We start from the raw sequence: 27674 nt of genomic DNA on the forward strand, positions 1-27674 counted from the left end.
CAGCTGAAATGAAATATTAGCAGCTCAGAACTGCCACACAGACAAACACCAGTCTTTGATTGGTTATAGATGTGGCAAGACAAAATGGTTGTCATTTCCCCCCCTGTGTGCTCTGTTTTTTAATATTGCACACTAAACAGTAAAACTGCTGAGAAACATCCTTCACAGAGTCTCAATATCTGCCATGGAACTGGGTGATATATGTGTGCGAGTGGGTGTGTGTGTATTTGTGGGTGAGTGTGTGTTGGCTGAGCGAGTTTGTGAGTATTAATATACGATTAATATTAAGTTTTCTTCTTGCTGCATTTAGTTATTGTTAATGGAGTCTCGTCTGCAGCTTGAGATGGCTCTCATCAGGATAAAAGTCTTTTTGGCAGACGGTTAAAAAAAAAAACACAAACAAATGCTGATTTTATTTCATTTTTCATAAGATCTCATGAATAGACAGACAGACAGAGCAGATAGATAGATAGATAGATAGATAGATAGATAGATAGATAGATAGATAGATAGATAGATAGAAGGAGAGACAGACAGAGAGACAGGGAAAAAGAGAGAGATAGAGAGAGAGAGAGAGAGAGAGAAAGAGAGAGAGAAAGAGAGAGAATGAATCCACTGACCAACAGGGCAGCTAGAGTATTGAGGATGTGAATATTGACGCTGCTGGCGGTATTGATTGAGAACCTGTAAGGGTTTGTCCTCTTTTATACCTTCTACCTTCAGCCTGTCTGCCAGACTTTATGGAGCATCTCGTCTGCGCCTGAATGCACATTATGAATTCGGCACAGAGGCCCCCCCATTAAAAACAGCCTGGAAATGCACCATCTCCTCTCTGTCACCTAACACAATTCAATCATACCTCACAAGCTCTAAGAGGAGACTGAGAGAAACGAGGCCTGAATGACTGTTTCTGCTTCACCTTCCAGCACGCCAGCTTTAGCATACATCATTTCAGATTAAACAGTGCAGCAGAATTTATAGGAGACCTTTCTGAAATGTTTTTTCCCCCTCTGGTCAGTGAGATAGCAGCACTACAAGAATGGGGTTGTGTTAGATCTTGGTATTCTAATTGATGCAGCTCTTACCAAAATAATCGCTCGACTGTGGGCTGCAACAGCACTGCTTTGTGGCTTTACATAACCACTCCATTCAGCATTGAGTGCTACTTATCCAGATTACAAGCTTTTCTCAAAAAAGTCATGTGTTTTTGCAACACCTACAGAGAGGGTGCAGGCACGAGAGAGAGGGAGAGAGAGAGAGAGAGAGAGAAAGAGAGAGAGAGAGAGAGAGAGAAGTAAGGAAGACTTTGGCTTTCCCCTTGAGACACTGTAGTTGTATAAAAGTGGATATTTCATAAGGAACAAAGCTTTTATTATGTTCCATCCACTGTACATCCCAGATCCTGGCCAGTCTTCTCCTCAGCCAATTCAGCAAACGACACGAAAAGGGAAAATGTGTGCTTAAACTCCTATTCAAAGTGCAAACCAAAGCGTCAGTCTTGTCACGCATCCTTGTGTTTAGTCGTAGGTTGGAAGGTTTTCGAACAGCGTTATTATATCTTTCTTATGGGCTTGTCGGAAAACGTCTCCAGACAAGTAAATGACCAGACTTTCTTTAATACTGAAGCAATATCCCCAGTCAAAACCGTCATCATTTTTAGCCCCTTCAGCCAGGGTTATTTCTCAACTCACTCATTTTATTATTCGTAGACAGACAGGAAACTGAACTTTACAGGCTTCAGGACTTCTTTTAAAAGAACTCAGGCGGAAGACCCAGCGTATTCCAATTGAGGAGTTATCTCATGAATAATTAATCTGCAGACAGAGGTTTTTCTTTTGCTTTTTTTTTTTTCAGTCATTGGAGCAGAGGGGGACTCCCCTTGTTGTCACACCTGCTCCTCCTTTTGCCCTGGCAGCCTCACCTTTTCCAGTGCCACGTCACCGAGTCGCCTTGTCAGACGACTGTCGCTTTAACCGAAACATTTTCTGTTTCATTTGCGGAGTCAAAATTACACATCTAATTTTAGTACGTTTTAGTGTTTAAGAGCAGAGTAATTATCTGTGACTTGAAACTGCAAGATTTATTGGCATACGCATTGAAGTATCAAAGAAGAGTAACCTTTGCTCTAATGCATCAAATGACATGTGAGGTACTTAACTCAACTGATTGATTATGTTTAAATTGCTTTGAAATAATAACCCACCACACTGAATGATCTCATAAGTGCAACAGAAACATAGTTGTGATTATTATAATAATTACATTAACTACTAACCACTCATACCTTTTCAAGTGCTAATCTCTCTCTCAGAACAGTCTGGTACAGTGGCCCCTCAGTTAAAAAAAAAAAGCAAAAAAAAACTGCAGTTACAACAGGTTTTTCTGTTTCTGTAATAAAGTAAGCCCCCCCCCCCCCACCTCCAGAAAAAGAAGAGCATTCAGTTGTCAACCTTGTTGAGTAAATTGTTCTATCATTTCTTTTGAATTATCATGTAAACTGCGTGGCAATCTAAATCCTGGAAAAATAACAGTTACCAGATACAAACCTCCAGATAGATTTACAACATTGAATAGACCATTTCATCTTTGAATGTAATTTTGAAAACTGTATTTTGAAGGATAGTCATCAGAAATTATAATCCTCCTGTAGGAGGGACATAATGTTGTGACTGACTGCTTAAAGCTCCAATAGCACATGCAGGCTGGGTAGACACAGGAGGTTCTTAGCAGTGAGAGCTTGCCAATACTGATGCATTCAGTATGTAGCTCATGGCACTTGGTGCCCTCCATTTTGAGTTATTTCCCTCTGGATGAGTTGAGTGCTTTGCACTCTTATCAATTAAAGACACGTCCACATGACAGCTGAGATGGAATAGCAAAATTAATTAGAATGTGATTAGATATTAAAATGGAATGTTTCCCTTGCCTGTCTGAACCCGAGGACAGGAACGGTGTTCTAAGGTTAGGGCCATGTAACAAAAAGCTAATCAGGAGACATGATGCAGTTATTCCTTTCCAACACCCTCATTAACCTACATGCTGTAGACCAGGAAGGAATCAAAACGATCTAATTAAGGACACACTTTCCCGTTCCCTCCCTTTGTCTGGTTGGCTCATTTGAATACCTCGAAACACCAGTTGCTGCCAGGACCTGATGTGACTTAGAACCTCTGGTTTATCTCCGGAGTACTGGGATATTTTGGCTAGTCTTCAGTCTTAGCACTCAGCATCAATCTCTCTTGGTCTCTCTCTTTTTCTCTCTCTCCCTCACTCTCTCTCCCATTCCCTTTGCAGTACATTTTGGTTTTACCTGCAGGCTTGCCCCATTAATGTTCTGTAATTGAAATCAGACTTCTTTGCGCTGGCAAAAAAAACCGGGAGCAGTTCAGTTGGTAATAAAACGGTACAGGCTGTAATTAGCTGCTGAGTTATGGCCGTTACCTTATTCTGTCAGTAGTAAGGCTGTGTTGCAATGCTGCCTCCAGTTTTTCTTCACACACATTTAGCCAGTTCAAGCTTTTCTTTTTCAGTTGTTTTCAGTTAAACCGAGTTGACACAGCCACTACTCAAGCTATTGACTAAATGTAAATTTGACATATCCGTACAAAGCTTTTGACAAAATTTGTTAAATTATTCATTTGCCTCATTGGATTTTCCAAGGCAGGTCTTGTTGAATTGATAAAAGCATAGAAGTAGAAGCTCTCAGGTTTTTTTTTTTTTGTTTTTTTAAATTCCAGGGGATATGGGCATCAGAGTTAAAGAGATTCAACGCTGCAAGGTCTTTTTCCCTGCTGTCCACCTCACACAGACTGCATTATAGTCCAGAGTGTGAATATGAATGTGAATTACTCACAGTGGATCCTGGTAGGGAAAGCATGCCAAAGGGGTGTGAGAGAGAGGGAGCTTGTGACACCTGTCTGATTACGTTAGAGCTGTAGTTCGAAACCATTGCACACAAATTCCTTTTCCAGTAGCCTCACTTGTTTATGTGAATGGACAAGAACTCGCCTGTGTTCACTGGTGTTTATCCATTGTGTATATTTGATTCAACTTTCAGAGACAGAACCGCTCTGTGACACTTCAGCCTCATCGCAGTGAATCATGGTTGTCTTCGAAATACAAGCAGTGAAATCCACTCAGAGAGAACATTTTTTTTTTTTTTTTTTGCTTATGAAAAATGGAACACAATTATGTTCCTCATGGCCTCTCCCAAGTTTGAGAGAGACAAAATGGACTCTATTCTCAGTCTTTTCAATTTGAAGGGAAATTGGTTCCTCGCTGAAATATTAATCCTCTCAACTGATGCTAAATCCAGTTTTCTGATCTGCTCATTAAAAATGCATTGTGTGACATGCTTGATTTGAATGAAGTTGGAGGCTATACTCGTTGGGTGTAGTGTATGTGCCTAGATGCAGTGCGGACTGGACATTGGAAGACAGTCGTATATGGATGAATGGTGAATGGAGAGGAAATGTGCTTGTAGAGTGAGACATTCAGGTTAAATAAACAGGAGTTTGAGAATTGACCTGCCTGCGTTCTCAAGCTCTGGAGTCCAGGCCTCTTAAAGTGGTGTCATAAACTATTTTGTCAAATATTTTTAACTTTTCTATTAATAATCTCCTCTTTGTCCTACTTGTCCTACATAATGCCGAGAGCCTTCTCCTGGGAGATGTTTATCACAATAAAACAATCTCTCCCTCTTCCTTCCCATGTCTTAGCCTGTAATGCCAAGGGAATGTTACATACAGACTCTCCACATATTCTGTAGAGAGTTCAGGACATTGAATGATAGCTATGGTTTATCTGACTGATGGTTTAGTTAACTTATTGTCAGATAATAATTATTGATATATTGAACTTCCAAGGGCTTTGAGAGATTGAGTTTATGCAGTATAGCTTTAGCACTACGTGGCATATTAAAGTGAATAGGGTCAGAGAGTGGATTAACATGGGAAGGGGTAGAGAATTGGTGCACAGGTCTCTGTCTTTTCTGTCGCTCTCTTTAAGTGTCTCGGTAGATCCGTACTTTTCTCCGTCTCTCCTCAGCGAGGGTCCTAAATTAGAATGCTCACCTCACCCAGAAAACCCCCTCTGGCTCCAATCGCTCCCATTTGTCAGTATGTGTTCTCTGTGTGTCACACGGCGAAGCATTCCTCTCCTCTGCCGCGGATACTGAGCAACGGTCACGCGGTATTGCTGTGATGCTCATACCACGTTTGCAAGGGCCATATAACAGTGACAATGTAAATGCGTGCCGCGCGGATGTCGTTAGCACTTTACGTACTCTGAGTGAGCTCCATCTCAAATTGTTTGTCCTGTACAGTAAACACGGAGTCAGTGTAATAAGAAACCTGATAGATTATTATCTAATACTTGGACCTTTCGGTGCCTTGTGTATTTTTCGTCTCAATTTTTAGGTTCAGTCCAAACAAAGCTGGTTCTGTGGGGGTGGTCTAATGGCCTGAGTCAGAATCACTCTGAGCTTTTTGTGTCTGCCGTGTCGACCGAGCTGGTCTCAGGGTGTCACAGCTGAGTAGAAGAGCACTTTCAAACTCTTTTTTTTTTTTTTTTTTTCATTCATCCATGTGGGTCATAGAGCATTGTGACCAGATGTGAAAGAGCATTGTATACCTATGATGGTTGAGTCACAGCGGCACGGTTTTTTGTCCTGCTGAGAGAGATTTCAAGGGTTCCAAAGGAGGACAAGCTATGAATGTATCAAAACGGAGAGCCAAGAATAGCTTTATTCAGTGCTTCGGGGAGAATGTCACAAGTGTGCGCAAAAAAAAAAAAAAAAAAATTGCATGAGAATGCTCGCGTGTGGCGCCCGACACACACCGCTCAGAGCTTTGCCTACCCCTGCACCAAAGCCCAAAACGTTTACCGTTTCCTGCGCCACAAAGCTCTAGCTTTTGTCGTTACAGCTTAATGCAGTCACAGAAACAGAGCGCGCTGAAACGGAGCAATTTTTTTTTTTTTTCTCTCCCACACAGGAACGTTTGAATAAATAATCGACATTATGCAGAACACCAAAAGTGATTACCCACTTTTAAAAGCCTTTATGAATATTTATAAATAGTTACTGTCACCGCTTCTCTCAGAGGTTATTTTGTTATTCTGTCTGGTACTCTTAACATTTTTTTTTTTTCAGAACAAATCTTTGATGTTCAGACTCTGGCAAAAGCTTTAAGTTAAACTCGGAGCTGGGGGCAGGCATTGTGATGACACTGCCAACTGCGGAGTTTCATTGGTCCGCCGTGCACGGCAGACAGTTTCTGGGGAACACTTCTACATCAGTGAGAGAGAGACGAGAGAGAGAGAGAGAGAGAGGTAGAGAGGAAAGATGCAGTATCAGTCATGGGCAACTAGAAAACAGATGGCCTGTTTTTCTAGAGGTAAAAAGCAGAAGGAAATGAGAGCATAGTGCTGATTCACCCCTTAAGACATTTCCCTTCAAGGCCCTCATCACTATCCCCACAAATGAAACCATTCGTTACGCTCATCCCTCGCTCCAGGAGACCGACAGAGAAGCAGAGGGGAAGGGGCTACATGATGAGGTTGCTCACTCGCTTTGAGAAAAAAAAAAAAGGAAGAGAGGATAGAGGATGAGAGGAGGAGAACCGACGAGGGTAGACCGTAGCTGCAGGTGGCTCTTCATTCATCCTGAAATTTGGTTTGGTTGTCATAGTAGATATGCCAACATGGCCCGGAGGGAACGCTGGTCTGTGCTTTAGCAGATTTAGTTTGAAATGTCATTTAATATATTAGCTAGAGCTTAATGGATATGATGGTTCATACCTGAAGACACTGCTTCCTCCCCAAGGAAAATGGAGAGGAGAGCACAAACGCCACAGAAACACTGAATAATGCCACAGCATGAAGTCTGCCATAACTCACAAGCAGATATTCTATTACTGAGATATCACAATTACAGTTTACAGTCTCTTAGCCCAAAACTAAGGTGACTGTACTGGAATATATCTGGAGTCACTGGATGGGGTGTCAGTGGGGTTCACGTAACGCTTTAAGCTTTGAAAAGACGAAAGTCAAAAGTGCAAACTGAAGGATTGATGAAAAATGAAGGATTGTGAACATTTTTTTTTTTGGAAATACAGGTCCTGTAAGAAAAACCTTCTCTACGTGAAGACCTCCTTTTCACATACGCTCCTTTTTTCTCGGGAATAGGGGGTAGTTTGCAGGCGCAAAGTAATAGGGATGATGTTTTTGAACTCACAGGATTTGAATTCACAGGATATACACATATCAATTTATCTTCTCTCTTATTCGGAGAAAATCTTTTTGAGAGTGGATTCAATTCCTGATTCTAATTGAGTCGCATGTTTGAATTCATATTACTTCAGGACTGAAGTTGAAAAAAAAAACCATTAATAAACTGGATTAGCATCATGCATGCAGTTATTTGCACTGCTTGGGGCGCTTTTGGCCACATGTGTCTGTTTGGTGTTCAGATGTCGCCACAGGAAGACACTAGCACACTAAATTGTGCATGTATTGTGTCAGACCTCATCATCTCTGATATTTACGAGGCCTCATATCTCACTGCTGACACTCTGAAAGGAATCCCGTGTGGCAGAAGAGAACGGGTTAAGCACGTTTCTCGTCTGTCTCTGTCTGAGAATTTCGGGGAACAAGTTCATTACCGAGACATCCGGCTCGTTACACAGCATCCATCACTCTTTGTTCCATCTCAAAGATTCTCAAAGATCCTTCTAGATTCAGTGAGACTAGCTTGGCCTGCCTACCATTTGATAAAGGTTCTGCTGTTGCCATGGAGTCCACCTGGCCGTGACCTTGCGGCTGAGCTGGAGTTCATTAGTCACAAAGCACCGACACGGACGATTCGCTCACCCAGTCAGGGCAGCCAATAGGAAAGCTGTGTGAAATAGAATGGCCACTGTCTTGTGAAATAAAGGAGTCTGCATGGAGACATGGTGCTTTCATCAAGTAACACAAATTTTAAACGAACACACACACACACACACACACACACCCCTCCCCCCAACACCGCGCCCCCCCGTCTACTGATATAGCCATCCCTGAAAACAGCTGGAAAGAAATGATACCACTCTTTACTAATTTTTTTTTTTGATACGTAGAGCTTCCCATTTCATGTTTTATCACTGTGTAGCACAGAGCCCCCCTGTATCTGAACCATCTTGGCTTGACATTATAATTCAATGCACACTTGACAGTTCTGTTTTCTCCCCCCAGAAAATAGAATTTCTGTCAATTTGATTTGCAACCCTTTGTTTTCTCATTATCTGTAGTGCTTGTTTTGCAGCAATTCTTTCATTCAAACACACTGTCTACGATTTCATAAAGAGAATGGAAAATATTCATTCTGGATTTGTAAGCAAAAACATTGCTCATATCTTCACAAAGTAGTGCAAAGGTTCAATTTTCCTTGCCACTTTTCAAAATATTCAAATGAGTAAATAGGGTCCTGCCCGCAATTCACATGGAAATGCATTTCTCAACAAGATGACATATGTGTTGGGAATAATTCTCGTTGCCTTTAAACAGGGTCTGGGTGTGGAATGCAAATCTACACCCCTACACCCTTAGCCTAAAGACACACACACACACACACACACACACACACACAGACAGAGGACTTCTGAGAGATGGATTTTCCGTTTTTACACCAAAGGCTGCTAACCAGTCTCTTTGGACTAGATGTGCTGTGTGAGCTTTAATATCATTGTTAACCTCTCTTTTCAAATGCAGAACCATGAGCGGTTTCTATGCACTGGAGAGAGTTTTCACAATGGTGCACCTTCGCAGTTATAGACCTGAAGCTTTTACAGTAAAAATAGTCTTTCTCTTTACTTTTAAAATAAAACAAAGTAAGCCTTTGCATCCTTGGGTTCTAAGTGGGTTGGCTGTGTCTTTGTTTACCATGTACGAATTCAGACATGGAGTGTCATGAGCTGGACACAGTGAATACACAGAGAACAGAGGCTGAATGGAGAGGTGATCCAACTTGAAGGACTTTTCACCCAGAATTAAATATCTGCTGCCAATCCCCTCTCAGTCCAGCGTACTCGTTGCCTGGTCTAAATGGAGGAAGAAAAAAAAAAAGAAAAAAAAAAAGCATGCCTTAATTAAACCCCACTGCGGAGTGAGAGAACTATCATTTGCCAAAAGTCCAACATGAAGTCGATGGGCCTCACGAGGCACATATTCATATCTCATTAGATCCGAAGCTGATCTTTTAAATGGACGTGGATTACAGCACAATACGGGGGGGGGGGGGGGGGGGGGTCAAAGGGCAATTTGTCTAAGAAATGAGAGGAAATCATGTCGGGGCACATCCTCCAATCCACATCCACATGCCTGCTGCTGAGATCACATTGTTCTTGACTGAAAGTGGAAAATCAATATACCATGGCCAAGTTCAAAAAGAATCCTACTCATTAAAAAAGGGGAGAAGGCTGCATATTCGAATCACACAGAGAATCATTGCAAGGTGGATGAATTAAGCTGGCGGGATTGTTAGAATTGTTAAGCAAATCGATCCACCGGGGTGGGTTGTAAACTGAGATATGCAGTAATAAGAGTTGTGCTGAAACACATTAACAAAGTACTATCATATAAAAAAAAAGAAAGAGAGAGAGAGAGAGAGAGAAATGAAAGCATATGGCAATGGTGGCCAAATGCTCACCTCAGCAGGTATGACATTAGCTGTGCTAAAACCGATATGTTCCACTGTGCTCTCAGCCATTTTAGTGGCTTTGTTCTGCTGGCGTCTGGGGTCTACTCTCAGATGGGTTCAGAGCTGTGGGATGGAGTGCATTTAGGCAGAGAGCTGTGGAAATGCAATTAATTTACCTGAGACGAGCGCCCCGCGTTTGCTACGTTCGACACCTTAAAAACGAAGACTCTGGGCAAGACTCTTTTTGACTCTTGGCACGAATTTTGCTGAATGAGATTTTGTTCTCATGCAAGATGAACTTTAAACTATCTTGCCTGCCCAATTTCTCTTTTGCAGAAAGTAAAACCCAACAGATGACTTGTAAAAGACAATGATCCGCTCTCGTTGTCAGAGGCAGCCAGGAGATAGACTGAATTTGTAGCCTGATTCCTTGCCATAAAGGTCATTGGTGGGGTGAATGGTAGATGAGTGTCTGTGCCTCTGTATGAAAACTGCTGTATATGGGCTGAATGAACCGGATTGTGGTTGGCGTACAAGAGTACAGTTTTGAGACTGTAGTATCCCAGAATGCTATATACTCAGGGGGAAATCACTGACATTTACAAATGTGTGAGCCTTAGATGTTGAGGACAGAGGCTGACATTTGTGTATCTGCCACTGTGACACAATGCTGATGACGACCAGAAAAGGTTCTGGCATTTTTAGAGCTCTTAAACTGAGAGCTCAAAGGGTTTTTCATTACCAACCCATATATGACATAAGAATACATAATGCTAGTATATAAGTAAAACATGTGTCATCCGCTTTAGTAGGAATGATTAGAAGACCTCGTAAGGAAATGAGGAAAATGGAGACTGATGCAAGAGGCGTAGGAATAAGAACAGAGTTCAGTAAAACCTTTCTGAAGAAGTTTCTAAGCACTTTTTTTTTCAACCCTGGAGAGACATGCATCTTCACATCTGATTCAGTTAATCAAAGTCCCAAGGATCCCTCTGAGCAGTACAATCAGATGTTAGGTTAGGACTGGAGGAAATTTCTGTAGGATCCCAACTTATCAGAAGGAGGGCTGCCTGCTCCCCACAGAGGTGGTGATTGGGAGACGGCGAGGGAGGGAGAAGCTGATGCATTTTGAGCTAACAGAATGATCAGGGAAGCACAAGGACAATACAGCTATGCTGTCAGCTATTGTGTCCTTAGCTTTCAGACTGTGTATCTCACTGTGTCGTCAGAATCATCCCGTTCTAACTGGTTCAAGAACTGTGAAATATGGCAGGGATCATGGAGAAGCGCCAAAGAGCCAATTACAGACAAATCAATACTGACTTGAATATTGGATCTTCAATGTTGTAAGACTTTTGGGCAAGTGATTTTAAATAATGTCTGTGGCCATTTGAATCAAGCATAAATGTTTGCATCGTTGAGATTAATAAGATAGTAATGTATCTCTATAGTTTGTAGCTATTTTCCTCTGAGTGTATTATTGTTGAATTATAATTTCATTATTAAGTTCTTTGCATTTACTGCATAGTTATTAAGTTGTTATTAAGCAGTTGTTACATAGCAGTGTTTTCCAGAGCTGGTCTGAAGATCTAAAGGAGTTTATATTTTGAGTGCAGACTTGCACAAACATGCTTGGTTCAAATAATCCACAAATGAGTGATTGAATCAGGTGTTTTAGCAATCTGCTTAAATCACCTCTCCTGTCCAGCCTCATTGCTCTGTCCTTCTCCCTGCCTGTAACACCGCTGCATCACTGCTGATCAACGCGGAATGTGTCCTACAAGACTGTTACGCTGCGCTACACCGTTACGCTGGGTGGATGCTCTGACATGGTTCTCCATCAAACTGTCAACATCAGGGACAGAATGAGTCGGGGAGGAGCACCTTATTTTTTTATATAAATCATTTCTATTGAAAAACAACATCAAGCTGAAACAAAATTTTCCCCTTTGGTGTGTGTGTTTGTGTGTGTGTGTGTGTGTGTGTGTTTATTTTCTACAAGTAGAGTGAGATGGATGATGTTTTGTGATTCTCCCCGACCCTCATCATGACAACTCTTGTCACACAGTCCCTTGCTCTTCGTTTTCTGGTTTCTGTCAAGGGGACCGCAAAATAAACAATTACACACTTTCCGTTCACTTCGTAAGGAGAGCTTAACACACCATTTATTTAAGTACTTGTCTTAAGGCACACTGAAACAGAGAGTATTTTTCAACCTTAATAGTCTTAAATACTCCAAACAACTGAATGCACGTGTCATATAGAACCCCTGGCCTACTGGAAAACATGATTTTCAAAGATATGTTGATTTCACGTCACAGCTCCAGTAGTGCAGTAAGACTTGGAATGTTGAACATCTGCCAGTACACTTTCTTGGCAGATTTCTTAAGCTACAAAAGTCAAGAAGTGTGCTTACGATAAAATAGATGCGAGTTAAAGCCCACACTGATCCCATTTTATTTCCTCAGTTTTATTGCCCTGCATCTATGACTTTGAGCTTCTGCTGTGTTCTCAACATTAAAGCATCTCTGAATCCCTTAGTCCAACATGGCCTGTTGCCTCAGCATGCGTGGGGCAGCAACAGACAAACAAAGCTATTTTAGCAAAACAAACAGCATTAATACTACCAATTGACTGGATTACAGAGCACATTCATCAAAGGTAGTCTACCCGGTCTTCCATAGTTGAGTGGAAGAGAGAGAGAGAGAGAACTCTTGCCAGGATAGCAGCTAGAGCATCAATCGATTTCGCAGGAAGGCGTTAAATCTGGAAAAAAAATAAATAAATCTTTTTCCGTTCATTTATTCGAAGGCATTTACGCAAAGACTTTTTAAAAATGTTTTATTTCAGGCAGCTTCCAACCAAAAAATTAACATAAGGAATAAATTGGCATATTTAAAGTGATATAGTGATACGCTTGCAAACTTTTTTTTTTTTAAATATTTATATATTTTAATGTTCAAATTTTATGCATGCTATGAATACCAAATTCTTCACAATTACTACAGTTGCTGGCAAGTTGCTTTTATTTGCACTAATGAGCTATTTAAACTGTTTTCACTCCTTAACCTTCCTCATTCACGTGTTAAAAGGTAAACTGACATTTTAATACTTGCAGCATTTATTTCTTAATGTAACAGTAAGAATCTGCATGCTTTACAGTAGATAGGTCTGCATCTATACTTCAGAATCTCCTTTCATTTTGTGTGCCGTTTTGCGGTCATTTGTTGTCGTTTGTTCAGGGAGGCATTTGATTTGAGTATTGATCAGTTTTGGTGGTGATCTCATTGTGATCAGAGCTGATTGATCAGCAGGGATGGTAAATCGCTTCCATGTGTGCTGACAAATCTATCATTCTCACATTGGATGCACATGTTGAAGGATTTTTATTTATTTATTTTTTATCACTTTTTTGGGAGGCGTGGCTAACTTCTGCACAGGCTTGGTAAGGCTGGGTGAAAATGGACAGTGAGAAATATGTGTTAGGAGGTTATGACCATTGTAGCTGCAACGGGAGCTTTGCGATGGCATTGATTGGGCTGCCAAGAGTCTGTGTGTGATGAATATTTTACGGACGCTGAGTATGGTATCGAGCGAGGTGTCGCGTGTGGTTCTGATACATGGGGACGGCCAGACACACAAGTCAGCGTGCTCATGAGACTTGGGCCCAACTGAGTGTAACGGGACATCAGTGGATCAGTCACAGCGGGATAGAATGTCATAGGACAGATGGGTTGATAGCCATACGCTGTACATGATAAGATGGGAGGAGTTATTCGACATCTAATTAATGAAGAGTTTTTTACGACATTTAAACATAGTTTGGTGTCAGTTGTAGCTCCAAAGATCATAGATGTTTGACATTATGTTGGGTTTAGGTCTAGATTCCATTATTTATCATTTTGCAATTTGCATATTTTAAGGTCCAGAGAGACAATGCTGCAATGGTTGTGGCAAAAAGTGAACAAAAGAATGCACATAATGCCATAAGCAATGCTGTAATACAAATTAAAAGATAACCTGATTTGATTTTGCTGGGGGTGGGGGTTGATATTCAAGCAGTGCGAAATTAAATATTTGATTGGCTGCTGTTGTTTTCAGATAAAATGTGATTCTCCATCTCTTAAATATTGACAAATGATTGATTAAACGATTGATTTTTTTTTTCTTTGATGGAGAATTGTGCATTGACAGTTGTCATTTGAAGCTGTGATCCAGAAAGGTCTAGACTGATAGATGTTTGACATGGCTTCATGGGTTCAGAAGTCCTCCAGGGAAATCCTGACATAACCTCTTCACTTTCAGCTTGTCACTGAGGTCAGTGTTCAGCAGTCAGTTAAATGTTTGTTTATACCTATAATGTCATGACGCTGGCTTTGGTCTTAATGGAGAGTAACGTGACTACATATCACTGTCAGACTCTTTAAAGAGAGATTGGGGCAACCAGAACACACACACACACACACACACACACGCACACACACACACACACACACACACACACCAAATACCATTGCAAATAGAAAATTAAAGTGATTTAGTAAGATTTAGTGCTGAGACTTTACGTTTTGATTGATTTAGTTTTAGGTTTTGATTGATGAATGTTGTAGGACTGGTGTTTTTAGGGACACTTTAAAAAAAAAAAAAAAAAAAAAAAAGTTGGTTTAAAAAAGTTCTCAGCAGGTGTCTTTTCCAGTCCAGCTCCTCCCTCACAGTTACTTCTCTCCTCATCCTCTCACTCATTTACCTTCCTCACGCACATGTCTTCACTTTTCTCTCATTTTTCATCTTTACCTCCCTGTCCACACTGCATTATTCTTTCAACTGAGCTAGAGAAAGAGCTTCAGCTGCAATTGTGTTCCTTTCTGTGTGAAAAGACGTTCCAAACGCATAGGCTTCCAATTATAGTACATCCCTGCTTAACTGATGGTTATTAATTCCTTCAAACTCATTATGGCATGCAAAATAGGTTTCCCTCATGGGAGGAATACTAATGAAGGAGAAACTTTGCCACACTCTTATTACCAACACTGTCTGCCTCTCAGTCTCTTGTTGCTCATAGCCAACAGAATATGTGTTCTCCAGTACCAAAACATGTACGTTTTATCATGGTCTTTTGGGGCCAGGTTATGAAACAAGGGTTGAGCCTAGTCTTGAAGTAAACTGTATTCTGTGAGTACATTTTACATTCAAAAAGCAATTTAGCTCAAGTGTCATTTTAATACTTGCCAAATAAATCTGCAGTGCACTCCTGTAAATTTGCAGGGCAAGCTTTTGTTGATATTTAAAGATCTGGCAAAAAGGTATATTGAAATGTAACAGGAAAACTATGTTAACTCTCACACAATGATTTAGATGCTATTGACAGAAGAGAAATTTATATTACCGTAATTTTTATGCTCGTAAACAGAATCAGACATTGTCATCTGAATAAAAAATATTTTAAAGGCATTTAAAACAGCATACTTTTTGAGTAATTCAGAAATAGGAGAGGGCTCAAGTGATGTATTGAATTTTAGTCCCTCCAGTTCAAGAGCTAAAGCATCGGGCCCACGTTTACACTGACGTATGGTGAGCCAACGGGGGCAGACCACAGACTGACCCAAACAAAACACTTCAATCTTTTTCTGTTGTGCTCCACTGCTCCCTGAGGGCTTGATTGATTGATTTGCTGGCCAATCAGAACACATTGATCTAAGAATTCCCCCTCCCCAACCTCACCACAATCCATTCATCTACAGACTGTCAAAGGAATTCACATGAGGCAAGCTGTTGTGTAGCTGGCAACCTCAAATACACTTTCCCTGCTGTCTGAAACTATATTATGGGTGTTTTATGATATTTTATTTAATGATTTGTCAGCATAAAAGGTTTATTTTTTCTTTTACCAACGTCAGTGTCCTTCATAAAATATGTATTATTTAATCATAGTTATAATGTATTAGCTACAGCTTGATTTGATTTATTAAAAGAATCTACTGATGAGCTTGGCTGCAGAACAGTTACCAAGCATCATGCAGATACACACAGTACATTGTACAACTAAATGCCATAAATCACATACTTATTTTTTCTCTCTTTCTTTTCCAGGAGGGATATTTGAATCCATTGAAACAGGCCCATCAGGTGCTGAGGAACTAGCCTTTAAGTTTGCTTTAAATACAATCAACAGAAACAGAACACTACTGCCAAACACAACTCTAACATATGACATACAGAGGATAAATATCCACGACAGTTTTGAAGCCTCCAGGAAAGGTGAGGGATTTTTTTTCCCCCTTTTTTTGAATTTTAAACAAAACGTCTCTTGCATGGCATTGGCACTGTAAAAAAAAATGACAGTCATAGCTGAGCCGAGTGTGTGGGAATTTAAATAATGACAATTAGGAAGAGGTAGCGTCGCTGGCCAGCTCACATGTAAACAGAGAGAATTGATTGGTTTTAGGTAATGACTCAGCAGGGCTAATACAGCTAGTTGCTCATACCCCTGAGACACTTTCAGAGACCGAAATTATTCTGTCATTTTTATTTTGCGCTAAGATCTCAATTTTGGTATCGCGATTATACAGTTCATTAGATCCCTCTACTGTAATTGAGTTTTTTTCTTCCTGTTATTTTGTTAGACAACGGGGCATAATATTACGGCAGCAGTAATTGTGTATAGAGTGAATATTACTTGATATATCAAGTAATGTGGGCTTAAGGACAGTGGAAGAAGTGACTCTAACACAAGAGAGAAGAAAATTTTATGCCAATATACCTTTCTGCTTCCAGTAATTTCTACTGTCTATCTACTGTTCTACTGTCTGTCCAATTTAAATTTTACTGCCTCAGGTATATCACAAAAGTAGTGAGAACTATTGCCTTCAGGAAATGTATCAAAAGTAATTTATTTAGACTGCAATATATAGCCAAATCTAAATTTCATTTGAACTGAGAAACACAAGGTTATGATTATTTGATTTCATCATATTTCTTGGCTTTATGTGTGTGTTTGCCTTGCTTTGTGCTATAAATTACTACTGTTTCCTCCTTTCAGCCTGTGACCAGCTCTCTCTGGGAGTGGCTGCTATTTTTGGCCCCTCCCACAGCTCCTCTGCCAACGCAGTCCAGTCCATTTGCAATGCTCTGGGGGTTCCTCACATCCAGACCAAGTGGAAGCACCAGGTGTCTGATAACCGAGACTCCTTCTATGTCAGCCTGTACCCAGACTTCTCCTCCCTCAGTCGGGCCATCCTTGACCTGGTGCACTTCTTCAAGTGGAAGACAGTCACGGTGGTCTATGACGACAGTACAGGTTAGAAAATGTACCCATTCACTTATTGGTACAACATAAAATACTACATTATCTCATTTGTCCTTTAATTGGGCTTGCCCACCCAAAGATTCTCTCAGACTGTGCCTGGCTTTCGTGAGCCCCAGTAATCTGACCTGAGGGCTGGTACTTTATGTTATTCCCTTGTTTCCTTCTGTTGTACAGTTTGGCCAAGCTCTCCCCCTCAGGCTGACAGGCAGTGTTAGAACAGCAGGCAGCAAGCTCCTCAACAGTCAGGGTACAAGTGCCATATGCCAGGGGTCGACTCGAAAGCCAGCTATAGAGTACGCTGCCAGATTTCCCCATAGCAAGCCTTAAACCTCTTGCTGAGAACTTTCCATGACAAGTGCCGTGCTGCTGCTCTATCTGATGTTAAATTCTCTCACATACCTTAAATTCATGGATCTTATTTAGGACTTTGGTATTTTCCACCGCAAATGCCAAAACCATGAATGAAAGGGTGGGAGGCTAAAGTAAAACATAAAGGAGTACTGGCCATGTCTTCCGTGTTTATTTCCTTTTTGGACGTTAAAGTCTCTCAGATGGCTGAGACAGCTATTTATGGATAGAATTGATCCCTGTGTGTCGTAGTGTTTAGATTAATTAAGGGTAAATGGACATGACCGGGTCTTGATGGGGTTAATAGTGGCTTGATTTTCTGTCACAGGAATTAGGAATGAGACTAAAGCACAAACGGGAGACCCGATAGAAACTCTCACCGAGCTGTGTTGAAATACGAAAAACATTGCTTTCCAACGCAGGAACCTCGTGAGTGAGACATTACGGAAAAACGATAAGGGCGTAATTGGGTTGTTTGGAATGGTTAAGGGAACATTTAATTTCGCCTTCTGAAATGAGCTTGCTTACTTTCATGTTTATGTGGCTCAACTCATTGTCTGGTGTCCAGATAAATAGATCATTAGAGCAGAATGCTTAAATCACCTTGCAACCCTGGCGAAACAAAAGCACACAGCAGTCTCTGGTCCTTTAGCATTCCCTCAGAAAGAACAGTGGAAATAGGTCTCTCACTGCACTGTGTCTCCATGTACGATAGAGCAAACAAGTAAATCGATACCCATAATAGCATTCCTCTAATGGCTCAACTTTGTAATGGCAGAAGTGTAATGGCAGCAACAGATGTAGAGCTAGTTCCAGCCTGCCAGCACGACGCTCTGTCAAACACCACTGTTGGGATCTGTTAAATATTAGGCCTATAAGGAAATGGGTTGGACAGAAAAAAAAAAAAAAAGAGAGGTTTCGGCGTTTAGTCTCTGTTGTATTCTGTCTGTTCCTCCTGCATCAGCTACGCCAGAGAGTGACAGCTTAACTGCCCTTACCATGTTTATGGTCCTATCACCATGACAACAGCTGCAGACTCAATGAAGGGATTGGTCTCAATGGGAGAAGGGGGTCAAAAGACCCAAAACTCAGCAGCTCCATTTGGCAGAACATAAGCTGCAAGGATTCACTTTTTTTTTTCTTTTTTTATTTCTATTAAGCAGCAATGGTTCCCCAGAGAATCGCAATGGTGCATATAACTACAGTACAAAACTATAAAAACGGAATTGAATGTACAACAAACAGCATCACAGTACATTACACTCCTAGGCACAAAAAAAAAAAAGAAAGGAAAAAAAAAAGGTAATTTACTGTGTGCCCAGGGCGTGTAATTCTTTTATGGGTGTGTGTTTGACCCATGTATGGCTGACATTTTTTTTAATTGCATTAGTTTAAAGGTCAGCACAGACAGCAATGTTACAGCAGGCTTACCGGGCGACGCTCGATTGCGTGATGTGACGGCATGCTCTGAAAGCAATCCAGGAATGCCCGGTTTCAGTTATAAACACTTTACAGGTCTTCGGAACACGGGGGAAATTTCTCCTAGAAAACGTGAAGTGCTTGAAGCACTTGTTGAATTTGTTTGAAAGTAAACTAAGTGAAGCACATGAATTGTAATAGGATGTGTTTGTGAGTGCATGAATTTATGTATGGAAATTTATGCAAGTTGGTGTTTGATAGTTGGCTGTGGATGTTGGTAGAATGTGTATGTGTGTGTGTGTGTGTGTGTGTGTGTGAGTGTGTGTGTTTGTCTGTGTGTGTGTGTGTGTGTGTGTGTATTTGCTAATGCAGAGAGTGTTCTCTATACACTTCAAAATTGGTCAGAGGGTTGAATGGAAGTGAGCAGCACTGGAGCGCACCAAAAGTCTCCCAAGACCCCTCCAGTAATCTGTTTCAATTTGATCTGTCTGAGTGCACCAAACCAATAGCACCATTCTCAGTAATGAAGGACCTAGACCATCATACGCTCCACTAACATTTTACAGATTGTTTAGAGAGTCACACTGCTGTTTTTTGAGTGCCATAATAATTTAGAGGTTTCACAGTAGAATCCTAATAAGCGCAATGATAATTTCATGTTAAAAAAGAAAAAAAAATAGACATTTCTTACAACTGCCCTCATGATTCATATTCCTAATATCATTATAATATGTTGCAGTAATTCAAGGGTTTTTTTTTTGTCTTTTGGGTTTTTTTTCTGTAAATTTGAGCTTGCCTTGCTCTAATTTGCTGCTCTACAGTCGTTTGAGCTTGCTAGAGAAAAATAGTAATATTTTCATGGCTCTTAAGAACATTTCTCAGGAAAATGCCCTTGAAAGATTTTGTTGTTGTTGTTCCCAGAGATTTTAATAAGATGTTGACGTTTCATATATAAAAAAAAAAAAATATATATATATATATATATATATATATATATATATATATAGTCACCTTATGGTAATTAAAGAAGTACATCTGTGTGGAACTCTGACAAGGTGTTTAAAACCACACCAGGCATGACACAGAGGCACAGCTGTTCCTAGAGATTCACTAAACGGCTCCTGATTGTGTTCTCTGCCACAGCCAAATTTAAACAGACTGTGAAACAGAGGAAGTCCTTACTTCACCCTCCTCTGTCAGTTCTGCAAAGTCCTTCCAGAACTCTGAGTTGACCTGATACAAAGGAGGAAGTGAGAAATTAATGAGAGAATGGATGCGTGCATGTGTGTAATTTTCACAAAGTGGAAATGCCCTAGCATTTTTTTGCGGAGCCACCATTAAAACCTTTGACCGGAAACCTTGTTTTAATCTTTCTTCAATTTGTTCAACACATTTAATCGAACATGAATAAGCCCGATGATGCAGGAAGGGCTACAGTTAACCTTGACCCAGGTGTCTCCAGTGTTCTTACTCACAAGCTTTCCCTGGTCCCATTAGTCTCCCAGAGTGCAATTCTGCACCAACAGGAAATAGCATTCGGCGAAATTCCGTCTTTGTAGGTGTAGTCCTTCGGAGAAAGACCGGGACACTGCAGAAAAACTCAGACACTGTCAGACAAAGCAGTTTTTTTTTTGTTTTGTTTTGTTTTTTTTTAGTTCAGGACTTTGGCAGGGAGCACTTGAGCGATGCAGCCTCTCTACAGATATTTATCAGGGCCCGTTATGTTTCACACTCAGGAGACTCCCAGACGGGCTTCTAATAAACGCTTTTGAGTGGATGAAATATTCATGCTGAGTTAAATACGGATCTAGGAGCAGTCGGGAGGCATTAGACACAGTCAATACAGATCACCACTGACAGTTGCTTTTTTTTTTTTTTTCCCTTCCCCTTTCTGTTCTTTTGCTCCATGTTTTTCCCGTGCTCTGTGGTGCAGTGCGAGGGCAGAGGGAGGGAAGATGCTTGTCTGAATGGCAGGACAGACATCAGAGTCTCTCGGACGCACTGTTGATGTGAAAGAATGGGAACGGGCGCTGTTGTCAGAGGCTTTTTTTATCAGAGCTCACTAACTAACCATGCAGAGATTTTTTTTTTTTTTTTTACTGCAACAGAATATGCTAGGCACATCCTTAGACGTTTTGCATTTATATGACCCCAAGACTGTTTGCAGAATAAACTAATAGGGACTGATATCTAAGACAATGCACATTCTGGAAAAAAAAACAAACAAGCAAAAACAAAAAGGTAGAGGAAAAAAATGTTTTACGGAGTAATGATTACACCCGCTAAAATTATTACTCATGTTTTCAGTAGGCAGCTGCATTTACTCCAGACTGATAGATCCAGTCCTGGTCTGAGGACAGTGTGTCATATGCATACATAGACTGCTCTGGAGATGTCCACTGTTACTGAATCAGATTCAGACGCTTGGCTCAGAACAGACACCACCAGCCGTTACAGACAGGACGTATGCAGGGTGTAAAAAAAAACCCCAAAAAAACAAATAGAAGAATGATACATTTATGGAAAGGGCATTTTCCTGTGCATGCCGCACTGCCCATTACCCCTGAGTGTAGATGGGGTTAACTGCCAATTGACCCACAGCTGGTGCTATTTCAAGTTTCCACACATGCCTACTGTGCCGACCATGTCACAGGCAGTGATGCATCATCGGTCTGCGACAGGGTACCCCTGTGGGGCATCATCATCAGTGTGCGACACGGTACTGAGTTAATGAAGACTTACGCCTGCTGGAATCTTGCGGACTATGTGGGAGAGTTGGGCTGGATGTTCAACTATCCCAATCTGCATTATGCTGTCCCTTAGTGGTGGGTGCTCGACTGGAAATAGGCCATAAACAAATAAAGTAATGAACCAAATAGCTCCAGACCAAAAACTGCAGGAACATCTGGATGTAATCTTCTGCAGTTCTAGAGTGAAAGACTGGAATCTCTCTTCCTTTTTTTTCCTATGAATTATGTTTTGTGATTGATGTATGGTAGCTGTTCGGTTAAATGTTGCGAAATGAACCATGAGGTTCGTGCTTTAGGGGCACTGTTCAGTGACCTTAACAGCCCTGTGGTCCTGAGAACCTAAACTGGCCTTTAAAAAAAGGAACTAAAGGATCGATAACGAGTTTCAGTTCAATATATCTCAGGTCAATGACAAGACTCAGGTCAAGTATTGACAAAGCCTCTGGGCCTTTGTTCTTTGGGAAAAAAGCAAGGAAATTCAGTAGATTTCCAAATCAATAGATTTCCTAAAGATAAGCATCTTCATTTTTCTGGCTTTCAGAAGTTGATATTCTTTGTTCTCTAATTTTTGATTTTTTTTCTCTTGAGTGTATATACTCTCCAGCAGTGATGTGTGACTGGCACACATAAATGCTGTTTGCCTGCGAGATGAGGGCGCGAGACAGAGAGAGAGAGAGAGAGAGAGAGAGAGAGAGAGAGAGAGACAAAGAGAGAGAGAGAGAGAGAGAGAGAGAGAGAGAGAGAGTGCAGTGTGAGAAGTTCGGAGAGGTATGGATTTCATTAAAATTAGAATGACATTAGCCATCTATTCATAGGACTTTCTTATCTAGTTCTAATTAAAGCCAAGGGAATCAAATGAGTGCAGAATATAACTTCAATTATCCTAGATACATATTTGTAATGTCTGTGTTGAATCAGCGCTTGCACAGCAGAAGACTCTAAACCATTTGAAACTTACTCAGAATGCAACAATTTCAACCTCATTATTCACGACTTACTATTGTGAGTAATCTCTGTCTCATTCTCTGTCTCTCTCTCTCTCTCTCTCTTTCTCTGTCTCCCTCTCTCTCTCTCTCTCTCTCTCTCTTTCTCTCTCTCTCTCTCTCTCACTCTCTCTTCCTCTCTCTCTCTATCTTTCTTTCTCTCTCTCCTCTTTATAGGACTTATACGGTTACAGGAGCTGATAAAGGCCCCCTCTCGTTACAACATCCGCTTAAAGATCCGCCAGTTGCCGGCGGAAACGAAAGATGCCAAGCCGCTACTTAAAGAGATGAAACGTGGAAAAGAGTTCCATGTGATCTTTGACTGTGGCCATGAGATGGCTGCAGGCATTCTCAAACAGGTGAGCTTCTAAATCACACCCCATTCACAAAGCACATTAGAAAGAAAGGAAGTTTCACACACACACACACACACACACACACCGCACATACACACACACACACATATATATATATATATATATATATATATATATATATATAAAATCAACATTTCTAAAATGCTCTGAATGATACTGGTCTTTAATCAAGCCTAAAACGATGTCAGGTTTTGTGATTAATTTGGAGCAGCCAATTCAAAGTGTAGCCTTGTTTCAAAATGAATAATGAAGTGTGTAGCAGGAAATATTTATCCTTTCAATTATTTGTTCTGTTGCTTGTTAGTTGTGCTTCAGTTCAAGTCCATGTGTAAAAATCTAGCTCAATTAAAAATGATCATGTATTTCCAATTTATAGACATGATAAAATGTTAATGGCAGCATGACTCTTTCTGACACTCATTCACAGGCTCTTTTAATCAATTGCAAATTGGTGGATTGGTAATGAGACTGAAGGGCGCTCATGGTTTCTGGCATGTGAGATATGTTTCTGTAATGGGGAGTAATGAACTATGGGGCTGTTTTTGTGAGATTCTCAATCTGTGGAATAATCTGTCCTTTGACAGACTACGCTGCACTTCCACCAATATTCTCCGAGTCCTTACTCACTGCTTGGCCTCTGTACCTCCACCAGAGAGGTTAATGGGCAGGTTCACTTCAAATCTACCTACAAAGTTGAGTGCAATGATCCATTGAAAATTAATGTAATTATTCGGGTATTTAAAATGTATTAGATTAGTTTATACAGCAGGTAACCGAGGGGACTTTAAAAAGGTGCAATTAAAAGATCATTAACCAATGTTGAAAGATTAACGCGGGAAAAAAAAAAATTACAGCAGCTGAAAATCTTTTGTGGTATCATTACCAAAGAGATAAAGAAAGAGATAAGATCAAGAATATCTGATCTGATTTGTACCTAGAGATGGTTCTATAAATGGTCAAACCCTGTTGGTTAGAAGCTAAGAAGTCACTTATATAGTATTTCATTAACTGTAGGAGTTATGCTAGATTTTCAAATGAGATAATGAGGTTCATATGCAGGGACATAGATATCCTGGAGGCTTCCAAGTCCACCTGGATTCTTATCCGTCCAACACACACAGCAATTATTGCCCTGACCTCAGCCGCTTTAATCAAGCTCTCCGTTTCAGAGCACAATAACAATCTGTGATTCATAATCTTTTACTGTGCTGGAGGCCCTGTAGAGCTCACCTGTTCAGCTGTCACACAGCTACCAGTAGCTTATGGAGAATGGCTCAGTGCCAGTGGAGCCAACAGCAGAAAGCTCTATACTTCTAATGCCGTCCAGGAGCACAGAAAAGAGCAGGACAAGCAGTGGCGTGAATTTCTAGTTTATTGTATTGCTGCTGAATACGTTCATATGAAACGTGAGGTTAATCAATAGAAAGTAACCGTGTTAAAGAACAACAAAAGGTGTCAGGCTATGTACTCGCGTTGGTGTTAATCTGTTGCGTTTGTCGATGTGCCAGATGCTGTACCGAAAGATGGCCGTTGAATTTTTCATGCTGCCCTCCAGAAGAACAGAATCAACATCTGAAAGAGATCAACACTTCAGCTCAGCTATTGTCGTTTCTAGGATTCCATTAGTCGACAGCTCACACCATAAACAAATTAGAGTAATGAATGGAGTCATCTGTCTGTCTTTGAGGGATCTCTCCCATCTGAGTGGAGGTTTCAGTGGCAGAGCAGAACCTATGAGCTCATTATCATTACAGAAACATACGGAGGCAAAGCAAAATCAAACTCCATCTGGTGTGTGTGTGTGTATGTGTGTGTGTGTGTGTGTGTGTGTGTGTGTGTGTGTGTGTGTGTGTGTAAGCGTGTCTGTGTGTGTGAGTGTGTGCGTGCATGCGTGTGAGTGTGTGTGTGCGTGCGCGTGCATGCGTGTGAGTGTGTGCGTGTGTGTGTGTGTGTGAGTGTGTGCGTGCATATGTGTGTGTGTGTGTGTGTGTGTTGACCTGTCTCACCTCACAAGAAAATTATGCAGCATTAGTAAACAGAGAATGAACAGAATCACAGAGAACAAAAGAGTCATATCTCAGGTCTTAGATTTGGTGTGGATAATTCTGAACTGAGGTGAGAACCTTTCTCAAGGGCAGAAAGTGAGGTGTGGCGTTTAGGACTGCATGAGGTTGATAGCAATAAATAGTTCCATGTAATAAAGAAAGGAGAAAAAAGGGAGTAATAACTACTGTGTATGTCTGTTTCTTTGTTTTCTGTATGTCTGTCTGTCTGTCTGTCCGTCCCTCTCTCTCTCTCTCTCTCTCTGTCTCTTTTTTCTCAGGCTCTTGCCATGGGAATGATGACGGAGTACTATCACTATATTTTTACCACTCTTGTAAGTATAGCTGCTCAATTATTAGATATTATCAACATTTCATTTTTCCGTTTTTTATTTTTAATTTTTTAACTGAAATATGTGCATATTGGTATCTCAAATGTCTTGATGTGCATGTATCTTTTATTGGATTCGAAAAACAAACATTCCTCCAATCATTTTTCTGAACTATTCCTCACTTATGTACCATGAACGATCATTTTTAATGCTTTTATTTAGAGAAGCAAAACTGAAGTTAATGAAAGATGGTATATCATTTTTCTTTTCCAGACGTTCTGTAAAGTACTTTTCGGTATGCGCGTAGGGCTTGAGCCTCATAAAACTTTGATTTGGAGATGACTAACGGGAGTGATGGGGAATCCGAGAGAAAAGAGAGGATGTCACTTTTAATCCCTTCTTCTGAAAGAGAGAAAGGGAGAGTTGAGATAGCTGTGCTGACACCCTGTGGTTGTGTAATGGACACAGCTTTTGGCCCAGTTCAAACACTTCCTCCAGCTTTGAAATTTAAACAAGAGTTCTCTTTCCCCACCCTCTCTCACCTCACATGTCTCTCTCTCTCTCTCTCTCTCTCTCTCTCTCTCTTTCTCCCCCCCCCCCTCTCTTTCTCTCCCTGGTCTCTTTTTCTTTTTCTCTATCTATTCTATACCATACCATCAGAGAAAGGAGTATTAAATATTGCGACACTGCACAGAGACTTAAAACTCATATCTCAAACGTTTTTTTGCAAGTGTGCAAGATTGGAGCAGAAAATGAAAAAGGATAGGCAGTGGCGTGTCTGCGTGTCTGTGGTTTTACAGTGCAGAGTCTGGTTAGGATTCAGTTTGGCAGAAAAGGGACCCAGCACTGTGAGTTTCATTCAGCCACCCGGGTGGACAACCTTGCCACTGAAAGGGTCCATATGGACCCCATTTTCTGCCAAATTACACTTTAGCAACTACTGCCATTTCCCTGTGTGTGTGTGTGTGTGTGTGTATGTGTGTATGTGTGTGTGTGCACCTCATCTGATATTTCTAAAAGCTTCCTATATGTACACATGTGTGTTTATTGTACAGTTTGTTATTTATGAATAACACATATGTAACATACTAATGTTAAAACATCAATATTTTCTTGGACTGCGCTTTTCCTTTCAGTAAATATATATATCCCTATTCTGCTCCAGGATCTCTTTGCCCTAGACGTGGAGCCCTACCGGTACAGCGGAGTTAACATGACGGGCTTTCGCATTCTGAACACAGAGAACAGTCAGGTGGCATCAATCATTGAGAAATGGTCCATGGAGCGTCTACAAGCACCACCTAAGCCTGACTCTGGTTTACTGGATGGCTTTATGACGGTAAGACAAGAGTACCAGCCTACACTACTCGTTTTTGGCGATTGTGTTGAGCTCTGAATCTCTGATTGAAGAAGTCGATTTTTGATGGGTCGTCGTCTTTCTGTTAACATTACTGCATCAAACACGCTCCAAAAAAAAAAAATAAAAATTTGCAGTCTACAAGAGTTGCTCGGCGTTGTATAAACGGTACTATGAATTCAAATAATTTACGTCAAATCGTTCCAAATGCTACGCTCTGTCTCTTCACTGGTCTCCCCTTTTGGGATTTGAATTCACAACCCCGTGAGGGTAGAGAGGAGATTTGAACTGTGTGTGAAAAGCGAGGCCTCTGTTACAGCGATCTAAACACTCTCTGATAGCAGCACACTGGCAGTAATGTCTGTTCTACAGCACTCTCTCCTCACAAGCCTCTCCTATCTGGGAACGACGCCAAAATATGAAATCACCAGAGACAGGAGAGGAGAGAAGGAGAAAGAAAAAAGAAAGGGGGTGATATTGGATTCCATGTGTTAGAAGGATTGCCAAAAAAAAAGTGCTAAGGTTATAAAAGCGACATGTGGTTGTGCTAACCGGTCAGATTACGCTTCAGAGATTGGTGTGAAATGTTGGGCTCGTTATCTAGCGCGCCGTGTAATCTGCAGATGAATTGTATAGTGGTGCGTAATTGAACCTCTTCTGTCTATAGATATCAAATGGTAGAAGATTGTCGCTCACTGGGTCAGAGGCCAAAGTCTGTCAATATTGTTGGCCGTTTCGATTGAGTGGAGTAAGATGGACACACGTGGATGCGCGTGCGCGCACGCACACGTGCACACACACGCACACACACACACACACACACACAAACACACACACAAACACACACACACACACACACTCACACACATTCAGATGAGAGCGGAGTACAGTAAATTTTTCTCTGACACTTTTAATGCACTCAATTAGAAACTCCAATCCTTTGCCTAAGCTGACTCAGCCCCTCTCCTCCTGTGTACACATACAGTTAGTCTTACAAAATCTAACCGTAACCCTCTTTTTTAAGGTGAGGAAAACAAAACATTCATCTCTCTATCTTCTCTAAAATCTGCCTTTCTTCTCTCGC

The 27674-nt window shown here is 40.9% G+C and overlaps 1 protein-coding gene across 1 annotated transcript in view; it reads left to right on the plus strand.

The window, feature by feature from the left end:
* grik2 (glutamate receptor, ionotropic, kainate 2) overlaps positions 1-27674 on the plus strand; it is a 108074-nt gene that overhangs the window by 17409 nt on the left and 62991 nt on the right. Inside the window, exons 2-6 of the mRNA XM_030781100.1 lie at positions 15767-15934; positions 16716-16973; positions 22660-22841; positions 25183-25236; positions 26399-26572. Coding sequence (XP_030636960.1) covers positions 15767-15934; positions 16716-16973; positions 22660-22841; positions 25183-25236; positions 26399-26572 — 836 coding nt within the window. The remainder of the gene's footprint in view (positions 1-15766; positions 15935-16715; positions 16974-22659; positions 22842-25182; positions 25237-26398; positions 26573-27674) is intronic.

Source organism: Chanos chanos, chromosome 8 (assembly GCF_902362185.1).
Source record: "Chanos chanos chromosome 8, fChaCha1.1, whole genome shotgun sequence".
Lineage (NCBI taxonomy): Eukaryota > Metazoa > Chordata > Actinopteri > Gonorynchiformes > Chanidae > Chanos > Chanos chanos.